Here is an 11704-nt window from a genome sequence, read left to right as displayed (position 1 = left end):
CGGAAACATGTCGAAAAGGTTCACTTTAACCACGAAACCAGATCGGCCGACCTGTAACGTTACACTCTCACTCAAAGGATGGACGATCTGACAGGATTGTTACTATGAGGTGGATCACATCTAACGTGTATAGTAAAGACAAACTCACCGCGTCTATCTAGTCATGATGAAGATGTAAATACATTTCAATTTCAGCAGGCAACTATTTTTACAGCGACATTATTGTTCCAGCCACAATTAATAATGTTTTTGGTACTTATACCGCAAATATATATTCTTAAGGACATCAAAACCTAAAATAAAACTCCAGAAAGGTGTACAATATGGGACCTTTAAAGACTTTCTGACACCAAGAGAAGTGAAGATATTAATCACTTGGCCACGTGGAGGTGTTTTTTAGCAGCTTGTTATCATGCTCATAAGCTCTAACCACACCTAGATATCATGTTTGAACTGCACTTCCTTATTCTTAGAATGATTTTTAATGATCATCTTTAGAGTCATCTTTAGTGATGTCACGCCTCTGCCCGTAAAGCGCTCCTGGAAAGTCTGCTTTGAACAATAACACGAGCCAGTGCCTTTTTTCCCTCTGAATTTCCTCATAGCATCAGTTTGAATAGCTGCTTTGTGATTCTGTTTTGAGTATGAAATGTCACTCTGAAATGACTCATGTCCGGTTTCATCTCCTCATGTCCGGTTTCTGTCTCACAGTATGCATCTTTAAATCGAAAGAGCGGAGCAAAAAAAAAAAATGTAAAGAAAATTAAGCTGGGTAATCTTGATTGTCAACTAGTGAAATCTCCCATATGCTCTCATAGGGGGCAGCACCACACTTAGAGAACCATTGTGTTGCAGCATATTAAGTGTTTGTGAGTTTTTTAAACTTTTCTAAACTTTTAGAGTTTTGATTCTCTGTTGTACAATTTCAGAGCTGCATTTCACCTTGAAAGCCTAAAGTCATCGTCCTTCACATCACCCTCACATGCACTCAGTTTTCTCATTAGTGTGGTTAAAGTAAACATGAGACAATACAAATAACCCGTGGGATGTTTGGTTTGTTTCATGCTGACAGTGTCAGAACTTTCTGAATGGATTGTTTGCTTGAGTGCTCAGAGGAACATAATCATCAGTAGTATAATGAAGCCTGTAATATACTGATAAAAAACACATTATTGCTTTAGGTCAAAGACTAGTGGTGATAGTTCAACCATTCAAACACAATTCTTTGTTTATGCAGATACATACGGTCTTCACTCATTATTTGATCTCATTAAATTTGCAGTTATCAAAAAGGTTATTTAGAGAAGCATGACACATGTAAGATGGTAGAATTGTGTCAACCAGCAGATTTTAATGTCTCGTTTATACCACAGTAGATATCAAGCCTGTTTTATGTTATTTACACTTGAGAGGAGTGAATTGTGAAGCTGTTTGCACTGATGCCAACCCAAATAGAAAATAATCTAATTAAATTAAGTACTATTTATTTATCAACAAATATGTATTTCCACCTGGTTATTTAATAAAACAAACTTTTCTAGCAAATAACCGTATCACAACATAAACCCAGTAACTTAATATCAAATTACTCGTACTGTGATCTAACATCTTGGTCATACTGCTTACCCTAGACACATAGTTATTTTATGTGACAATATTTTCATGTGCCATTGTTGACACTGGGAAATGTGCTAATGTGTGTCAGTTGGCAAACGTTAAAGGGATTGAACCAGCTGTTAGACACTTAAAATTATTATTATTATAATAACTATAATAAGGACGACATCTCTGCGAAAGTATTGCTGGTTTGGTTGTAGGATATTTTGAATACCGTGTTGGCGTAATGGATAACTGTGATGTGTGTTTCTCCGTGATGGCAGCCTGCTGAATGAGGTCAGCAGTTTGGAATTTGTGCTGAGTAACAGCAGAAAAATTCAGATCATGTGACTGATGATGACAGCAAACTGCAGTGATACATACCTACACGTACCTACGCTTTCAAAATACACACTAATTTGTCAATTTTTGCGGTTTTTTAGCATTTAGACGAAGGCAGAAGTCGTTGACAAAAGCTTTGGTTTTGTTGCAGGTAAAGACACGTCTGATTGTCAAATGCATGTATGGAATGGAGGAAGCTGCTCATTATCCATCACATGAGCCTGTTTGCTTGTGTCTGTCACAGGGCGTATGCGGCCAACAAGGAGTCTCACGCCACGCTTGTGTTCCATAACCTGCTGGGGGAGATCGATCAGCAGTACAGCCGCTTCCTGCAGGAGAACAATGTCCTGTACCAACACAACCTGCGGCGCATCAAACAGCACCTGCAGAGCAAGTATCTGGAGAAGCCCATGGAGATCGCCCGCATCGTGGCCCGCTGCCTGTGGGAAGAGCAGCGTCTGCTGCAGACGGCCACTACTGCACAGCAGGTAGACACACACACACATATATGCATACATGCACAACTACAATCATGAATAGGCAAATTTAAACACATACAGATGAATGATGTATTTACTCGTGGGTGATGTACTCAATGGGGTTCTATGGTAAATACATTTTAAGAGAGAAAATTACTTTTTTTTTTTTTTTTAAACCTTCCATCTGGGTTTCATTTATAAATAAATTCACAATTAAATTACACACAGTATACATATTTTTATACTCCCCAAACCAGTTTTCAGGTCCTTTCCAGTCAAACACACAGTAATAGTACATATAAAGTGCTTGGAAATGAATTCCACTTTGTAAGGACATATTCAGATTTCTGTTTCTCCAATTTCTTTCACACCTCTAGGATGGCCAGGTTGCCCATCCCACTGGCACTGTGGTGACAGAAAAACAGCAGATACTGGAACACAACCTGCAGGATATTAGGAAGAGAGTACAGGTTGGTACATAAAATCACACTTTAATTGACCCACCTTGATTTGTCTTGTTCACAATTACAGGTACATATGCACCCCTTTATCATCTCCCCAAAAGTTGCTGTTTTAAACACAAAAATCTTTTCTTTAATGGCATTTATCTTGCAAAGGGGTTTTCAAACTTGTGATGCCACAGACCCTCAGATATAATGATCCTCTTGCAAGTGATCTTCTCCCTAAAATATTAAGGCAGCTAGATGTTTTTTTATGTATAAAGACAAATTTTTGTTTACCCATTTTGTTTTTTTGGAAAATATTTATTTTTTATTATGTTGTTGACACTATATTTTTTTCTGTTCACTGTTATAGTATTGATAGATGCGAAAACCTGAAGAGATGCAACTAGGGCTGTCAATAGAATAGAAGAATTGTGATTAATCTACTGATTTCTGACCATTTCTTATATAAAAAATGTAAAAAAAAAAATGTAATACCTACTGTATTTATTGACCTTTTTTTAGCATTATTTGACCTTTTTTCTTCATTTTTCTCTGAAATATTCCACAAAACCCCTAGCACCCCGTTATAGCCTCAGTTTGAAAGCCCTTTTTTAATATATTGCCCTTGAGCACAAAATATGAGGGTCTCATATTTTACCCCTTATGGGGTACAACCTCTCACTCATCCAGCTGCCTTACTCTTTCTATACAGGATATGGAGCAGAAGATGAAGATGTTGGAAAATCTGCAAGATGATTTTGACTTCAACTACAAAACTCTTAAAAGTGCTGGAGGTATGATAAGTACATGTTCCTGTCATTTTTTCCTGTCTCAAATAACCTCAATCACTGATAAAATCTCATCAAATCTGTTACGATTCAGAGTTGTCCCAGGACCTGAATGGAAACAGCCAGGCAGCAGCCACCAGGCAGAAGATGTCTCAGCTGGAGCAGATGCTGAGCGCTCTGGATCAGCTGAGGAGGGTGAGATACAGAATCAAGTCACAAAATACAGGGTTTTGAAAATACCGCCCAGTGAGTCGTTCATTCCATTCACACTGATCACCCAAGGGTCAAAAGTTCAACATTTTTTTTCAAAATAGCAAATAGTGACTGAGATGGCAGGGCTGCTGTCTGCCATGGACTTTGTGCAGAAGAATCTGACAGATGAAGAACTGGCCGACTGGAAGAGGAGACAGCAGATCGCCTGCATTGGAGGACCACCGAACATCTGCCTGGACCGCTTAGAGACATGGTACACAGTCCATTCATATCCAAACCTGTTTTTAAATCTCACCTTTTTGTGGATTGGTTTATTTTTTTTAAATCGCTATGTTTTTCAGGATCACCTCTTTGGCTGAGTCACAGTTGCAGATAAGACAGCAGATCAAGAAACTGGAGGAGCTTCAACAGAAGGTCTCCTACAAAGGAGATCCGATTATTCAACACCGCCCAGCTCTGGAGGAGAAGATCGTAGACCTGTTCCGCAGCCTTATGAAGAGGTTTGAAATCACTAACTCGGTGTGTAAACTTTCTAATGCAACGAAGCAGGATCTGATCATTAATGTTTGCTTGTGTCACTGCAGTGCGTTTGTTGTTGAGAGGCAGCCTTGTATGCCCATGCACCCTGACCGACCACTTGTCATCAAAACAGGAGTTCAGTTCACCACCAAAGTCAGGTGGGTACACACAGAGGTGAGTCATAAGGGAAAGACGTCTAGACCCAAATTGTAAATTTTTCCACCTCCTCTCTTTCAGGTTACTTGTGAAATTCCCAGAGTTGAATTACCAGCTGAAAATAAAAGTGTGTATTGACAAGTAAGTCCCACATCCTGCCTGTGACATCAGAATGAAATTACTTTGACGTGCCAGTTTTTAATCTTTTCCTCCTGTGTTCTGCAGGGAGTCAGGTGACGGGGCAGCCATCCGAGGGTGAGTTTTGAGGTTAAAAAGATTAAATTGTCATATGGTTATTTGTTGTTATAGGCTGATTTAAAAAATTGGCTAGTATTTGGGCATTCAAATAAATATTTCAGATATTTTGTAGAAGTTTCATTTTTATCATCAATTTAAATTGCACGATTACAAAAAATGTTGTGAAAAGAGGTCTCCTCCTTGCTAGTTCCTGTAAAAGTTTTTGCATTGTAGAGTCCTCTGTTTCTTTTCCTTTAGTTCACGAAAGTTCAACATCCTTGGCACCAACACGAAGGTGATGAACATGGAGGAATCCAACAATGGCAGCCTGTCAGCAGAGTTCAAACATCTGGTAAGCTCAGCCATTACGCCAGTCTTTTTTTCCAGAGCGCAGAACTTTGTTTTTTGGAATTTGTGAGTTGCGTGGGACACTGCTGGCCCTCGGAAGCAAATTTAAACTCTCTTAAAACACACTTTTTAAACACTCTATTTATTTGTGTACTAATAATGTCCAGTATTGAATATATTTAATCACAAGCATGTTCTTTAGTGATATATTTTTTTTTCGTAAACAAGTACACTAACATTTGAACTTTTATTAGAGGCAAAAATGATGGTTGACTGAGACAGTCATCATTTGTGTAAAAACAAAACAAGGTTACACTTTATTTTAAGGTGTCCTTGTTACAGTGTCCTTATAATACGGAGTAATATTAATTAATTACATGTACTTACTATATGTTAGGGCTTAGCTTAGGGTTACTTGCATGTAATTATGCATAATTAATTGTTATTATAATAGTAAGTATTAGTAATTATAACAGTACATGTAATATGTGTAACAAGGATACCTTAAAATAAAGTGCCATCCCACAAATAAAAAATCACCCAGTATTGTTTATTGTTTATTTGGATCCCCATTATCTTCCACAGAGTGGTTGCTAGTCTTCCTGGGGTCCAGAAATCAATTCAAGACAAACAGTCTTACAAATAAATAAAAAACAATCAAGAATACAATTTCACTTGTCCCATCACAAAACTATACATCTCAGCAATTGCAGCACTTAAAATGTACATCTACAAAACTATACTCTCAGCAGTAGCAGCAGTAGCAGCAGTCAAAATATACATCTACATATAAGTAAATCTTCACATTTTCTTTCTTAATACATACAGTATGTGCAGTTACTCTTTCATATATTTATGGGAACCATATTCCAAACGACAGAACCTCGATAAAGTACAGTCTTTTTCATCAGATTTGTTTGTGGACGCAGTAAAGAAAGTTGAGCCTTAATCACTTGACGTGTTTTATAATCATGTCTAAGTCCCACATAAACAAGCTTTTCAAAGAAAAAACAAGGAGTTTGATACTTGATTACTTTATGAAAATATACCAACAATCGTAAATGTAATTTGACCTTCACCAGCAACCATGATAACTTTCTATGCAGATCACTAACATTAGCCCGAAATGGATAATGAAGCACTAGTCTGGCTGCTCTATTCTGAACCATCTGAAGTTTTTTTTTAGGTGTTTCTCAGATGCACTTGACCATACCATAGGGCAGTACTCAAGATGCGATAAAACTAATGACTGTACCACATCTTTTTAAACTAAAGATGGAATAAATTCTGAACATTTCCTGGCCACCGCTATACCTTTTCCCATAGTGCTTGCTTACTATATAATCTATATGTTTGGACCAGGACAACATATTGTCAAGTATCACACCCAACAGCTTAACATTTGTTACTTGTTCCACTGAAAGTGACGTGACATGTGGCCAAGTATGGTGACCCATACTTGGAATTAGCAATTTAATTAACAATTTAACCCATCCAAAGTGCACACACACAGCAGTGAACACACACAAACTGTGAACACACACCCGGAGCAGTGGGCAGCCATTTATGCTGCGGCTCCCGGGGAGCAGTTGGGGGTTCGGGGGTTCGGTGCCTTGCTCAAGGGGCACCTCAGTCGTGGTTGAAGGTGGGAGAGAGCGCTGTACATTCACTCCCCCCACCTACAATCCCTGCCGGTACGAGACTCGAACCCCGCAACCTTTGGGTTACAAGTCCGACTCTCTAACCATTAGGCCACAACTTCCTGTTCTGGTGACCATTAATAAATAAATTCAAATCAGCAGCCTTAGTCATATTATTTTTATAACTAAAAACAATACATTTAGTTTTTTCTATATTTAAAATTAGTTTATTAAATCGAACCCACTTCGTAATTGTTAACAGCCCATCACTTAAATTTTCCTGAAGCTCAGTTAATGTATGTGCAGCAGAAAACATTGTAGAATCATCAGCATACATAACTATATTTGCCTTATCAACAACATATGGTAAATCGTTTATAAAGATAGAGAACAATAATGGACCTAAACAACTCCCTTGTGGAACACCCAATAGGTATTTTTAGCCTCCGAGAAAGAACCATTATAAAACACTCTCTGTCTTCTATTAGAAAGATAACTTCCAATCCATTCAAGAGCTGTGAGTGAAAAACCATAACATTTAAGTTTAGCAATAAGAATATCATGGTCAATAACTTCAGAAGCTGCTGTATAGTCTATTAAAACAGCACCAATCAATTTCTTATCATCTAGACATGCTAACCATTCATCTGTCATGTGTATAAGAGCGGTACTTGTGGAGTGTCCTGGTCTGTAAGCATGTTGTGCATTAGTAAGTAATCCATTAATTCTAAAATATTTTCAAATTTGCTTAAAAATAATCTTCTCCAAGAGCTTGCTCAAAATAGGAAGTATACTTAATTGGCCTACAGTTAGGACCTGAAAAGTAAGTTTTTCCCTTTTTTAGTAATGGTATAATTTTAGATTCTTTCCAAAGATTTGGCTATACACCACTAAGCAAACATCTATTAAATATATGACAAATTGGTTGAGAGAGCTGATTAGCTACTATTTTCAGAAATTTACCATCCAAAATATCAACTCCACAAGATTTGTCATCTGGAATTGAAAGCAACATCTGTTCTACTGTATTTTGATCAATGGGACTAAAATTAAAACAGCACATTTTCACTTTATTAATGAAAAAAGTGTTAAAATAATTAGCTATATCTAAGGGTTTAATGATAAACTGTCCCTCGTTTTCCACACACCCTTGAAAATTGTGTCTTCCTACACATTATTTAATTTAGTGTTTTCCATATTTTCTCTTCATCTTACTATCACCAGGAAATCAGTAGATTTATTTCACTTCTTGTTAAGCTCATCATAGTTTAAAAATGTAAATAAAAGCATCTAAGCATAAAAGGTGTTTAAATAATTAAAAAATATTAAAGATATATTTAAAAAAACATTTATATTTTCATAAAAATCAACCCCTGGGACATAAAGTGCTTGTAGTTGAAGAATCACATTTATATTTTTACAGTAAATTACTTACTATATTTTTATTCATAAAAAAAAAAACAGTTCATTGAATCTGCCCTACAAACTTCAAGAAGACTAGATCAGCTGTTGGCTGAATGTTGCTTGAATTAGTCCTGATTTGTTCTTCTGTCTTTCAGACTCTTCGAGAGCAGAGATGTGGCAATGGAGGCCGAACCAACAGTGACGTAAGTCTTTGTATAATTAGCATTATGCCACAGTTATTCATTTGATTCAGGGTTTCTAGTGAAGAAGTCAGTGTAAACATTGACCTTTGCCCTCTGAACTACAGGCGTCTCTGATAGTGACCGAAGAACTGCATCTGATCACTTTTGAGACCGAGGTCTACCACCAAGGACTAAAGATCGACCTTGAGGTGAAAAACCACATCCATAAACAACACTCACTGGATGCTTAAATGATTAGTTCATTTAAAAACGATGCTTTCATTTTTATCAGTGTTTTAGAATGAAATAAAATGTCAGACAGGTCTTATCATGACAGGGTTCCTGTCACAAAGGCGCTGTCCTGTTGGGCTGTTTATCAAATCAAAGATGATAATAATATTAAACTCTTGAGTACCGATTAAGTCCATCACACTGCTGCAGTTGATTGATTCAGCGTACTGAAAGCCAATAAGGTCATTGTGATAGGTTGTCGTCATGGTACCAGCAGTGGGAGGATATGAATATGTAACCAGGCAGCTTGTCCTTGGGTGATCTGCCACTTATTAAACCTACATGCCTATTATGTGCTGATAAGAGAACATGCAAAATCATTCGTTTCCTGTGGATGGACACAACAGGGTCACATAAAATACCAACACACACAGCAGGTTAATTAAACGAGATAATTAAGCCATCCGGCTCTGTTTGCTTGAGAATTATTCAGCCTCAGGTCTCAGATTTCCAACTGAGCAAGCTGTACAAAAATAGCAGGATTTGTTATTCTAGATTATATGTAAATGTCTTTTATCTCTGTGCAGACACATTCTCTCCCAGTGGTGGTCATCTCTAATATCTGTCAAATGCCAAACGCATGGGCGTCCATCCTGTGGTACAACATGCTGACCAACCATCCTAAGGTTTGAAATGAATCCACAGCGAGCCGTACTTACTGTTATCACAAGAGCTTGTGTAAGTTACTGAGAATTCTTCCTCTGTCTTCACAGAACGTGAATTTCTTCACCAAACCTCCAGTAGGAACGTGGGATCAGGTGGCTGAGGTGCTCAGCTGGCAGTTTTCATCCACAACCAAGAGAGGACTTACCATCGAGCAGCTCACCACACTTGCAGAGAAACTTCTGGGTATTTGTGTTATAGTATTCAGTGGAGTTAAAAAAGTATTGAATATCTAGATTTTTTTCCAATTAAACCTATAAATAAATAAGTTGGAGGACGCTGACAAAAAAGGAGAAACAAAATGAAGAAATATATAAACTTTTCTCTCAAATTGTTATGCTGATTTACTAATTTGTAATATTAAAAATATGAAAATAATTGCAAAATAGAAGCATTTTTAGTTCTGTTCAGTGGTTTTATTAGTATTAATCACATAATTTATTTGGCTTTGATAATATTGCATTTTTTATGACTTTTGCATTATATATCTATATGAATCTTGCATTTTTTTTATACACTACCGTTTAAAGGTTTGGGTCAGCAAGATTTTGACTTTGAATTTATTTGATTAAAAAAAACAGTAAAGCAGTTATATTGTGAAATATTACTACAATTTAAAATAGTTGTTTTCTATTTGAATATATTTTAAAATGTAATTTATTCCTGTGATGGCAAAGCTGAATTTTCAGCATCATTACTCTAGCTTTCACTGTCACATGATCCTTCAGAAATCATTCTGATATACTGATTTGTTGCCATTGTGCTGCTTAATATTTTGGTGGCAACATAAGTTTTCATTTTGGATCAAAGACAGATGAACATGTGTCTGCCACAGTAGTGATTGGTTCAAGAGATTTTTTGGCGGGAGTATCGCTAGACAAAGCTCACTGCTTATGCATTACTTTTAGCTCTATAACAAATAGAAAAGGAACAACATCATTTTTTAATTTGCACAGATTCTATGTCCTGCCTACAAGCACTTAAGTCTTTGAAAACTGAACATCCTACAATTATTAGTATTCTAGAAGAATTTGACTCTTTAAAGAAACAAGATTTTTTGTTGGATACCTGGCCATATGGGATTGGTCGGCAATGAACAGGCAGATAAAGTGGCTAAGGAAGCTGTTATGTTGGAAATAACAGAATGTATTATTCCAGTATCTGATGTAAAACTTATATTGAATCTGTACATTAATAATAAATGGCAAATGGAATGCAATGAATGCATAAACAACAAACTCTATGAGGTGATTGAAAAGCAATTACTATTTTGACAATAGATATGTCCAGGTTGTGTATACAAGATGTTGTATTGGACATTCAAGACCCACTCGTTCATATTTATTGAAAGGGGAACAGAAACCAGTTTGTGACTTGTGTAAGAAATGTAAAATATATTTTAACAGGATGTCCAATTTTAAATGACAATGTTTTTGCTCAGAAAATATACTAAAATATATTTTTAAAAAGGTCTCTCCCGGAAAGAATTAAATTGAAAGATTCGATATGTTTTTTTTTATCAGTACTATTGTTGGTACTTGTATGTATGATAAGTGATCGCTTCTTAAGAAAATGTTATATTATTGTAAATGATGTGATTGAAATTATACTGTTAATGTTGCCATGAATCTCTGTTTAATTGTGCATTTCTGTCTTTGTGTAGGTCCTTGTGTAAACTACTCTGGTTGCCAGATCACATGGGCCAAGTTCTGCAAAGTATGTTGCTATAACAAACATTTGTTCCCTATTCTGTTTTAAATTTAGAGCAGATCAGACCAGCTGATCCAGTTTCTTTCCTAAACATGTTGTGCTTGTGTTTGTGTGTTGCAGGAAAACATGGCAGGAAAAGGTTTCTCATTCTGGGTGTGGCTAGACAACATTATCGACCTAGTGAAGAAATATATTTTGGCTCTATGGAATGAAGGGTGAGAACTCCTGCTGCACTCTGCTGTGTGCATTCATGCAGTATTCATAGTTCATTACATCAATCACTGCTTCGGTGGATATATCGAGCTTTTGTGTGCGTGTGTGTCTTAGGTATATTATGGGCTTCATCAGTAAAGAAAGAGAGAGGGCAATCCTGAGCCCAAAGCCTCCTGGGACATTCCTGCTGCGCTTCAGTGAAAGCAGCAAAGAGGGAGGCATTACCTTCACCTGGGTCGAGAAGGACATCAATGGTAAATGCATTTCCATTAGAGATGCACCGATCGATCGGCCAGGGATCGGAATCGGACGATTTTCCTCATGATCGGCCCGGATCAGTGATCGACCGGTCAGTCTCACTTCTTTCCGATTTCGAGCCGATCCGTTTTGTTACCAGCGGCACAGGCAATAACGTCAGCCGCGCATTCTCGCTCTCTTCTCTCCGACGACCCCTTCTCTCTCACACACGTCTCATTC

At 37.1% G+C, this 11704-nt stretch overlaps 1 protein-coding gene across 3 annotated transcripts in view; it reads left to right on the top strand.

Moving 5' to 3' along the window:
- LOC107754129 (signal transducer and activator of transcription 3) overlaps positions 1–11704 on the top strand; it is a 43607-nt gene that overhangs the window by 24479 nt on the left and 7424 nt on the right. For all 3 annotated transcript variants that reach the window (XM_016570460.1, XM_016570452.1, XM_016570468.1), the window contains exons 3-19: positions 2183–2426; positions 2795–2887; positions 3576–3657; positions 3746–3846; positions 3966–4117; positions 4206–4364; positions 4449–4541; positions 4621–4680; positions 4765–4794; positions 5035–5128; positions 8324–8371; positions 8476–8559; positions 9169–9267; positions 9355–9490; positions 10968–11020; positions 11135–11229; positions 11342–11481. In XM_016570460.1, coding sequence (XP_016425946.1) covers positions 2183–2426; positions 2795–2887; positions 3576–3657; positions 3746–3846; positions 3966–4117; positions 4206–4364; positions 4449–4541; positions 4621–4680; positions 4765–4794; positions 5035–5128; positions 8324–8371; positions 8476–8559; positions 9169–9267; positions 9355–9490; positions 10968–11020; positions 11135–11229; positions 11342–11481 — 1763 coding nt within the window. The remainder of the gene's footprint in view (positions 1–2182; positions 2427–2794; positions 2888–3575; positions 3658–3745; positions 3847–3965; positions 4118–4205; positions 4365–4448; positions 4542–4620; positions 4681–4764; positions 4795–5034; positions 5129–8323; positions 8372–8475; positions 8560–9168; positions 9268–9354; positions 9491–10967; positions 11021–11134; positions 11230–11341; positions 11482–11704) is intronic.

Source organism: Sinocyclocheilus rhinocerous, unplaced genomic scaffold, assembly GCF_001515625.1.
Source record: "Sinocyclocheilus rhinocerous isolate Xijiao unplaced genomic scaffold, SAMN03320098_v1.1 scaffold1063, whole genome shotgun sequence".
Classification (NCBI taxonomy): Eukaryota; Metazoa; Chordata; class Actinopteri; order Cypriniformes; family Cyprinidae; genus Sinocyclocheilus; species Sinocyclocheilus rhinocerous.
Note: the sequence above shows the minus strand (reverse complement) of the source record. Positions and strands in the feature narration are given on the sequence as shown.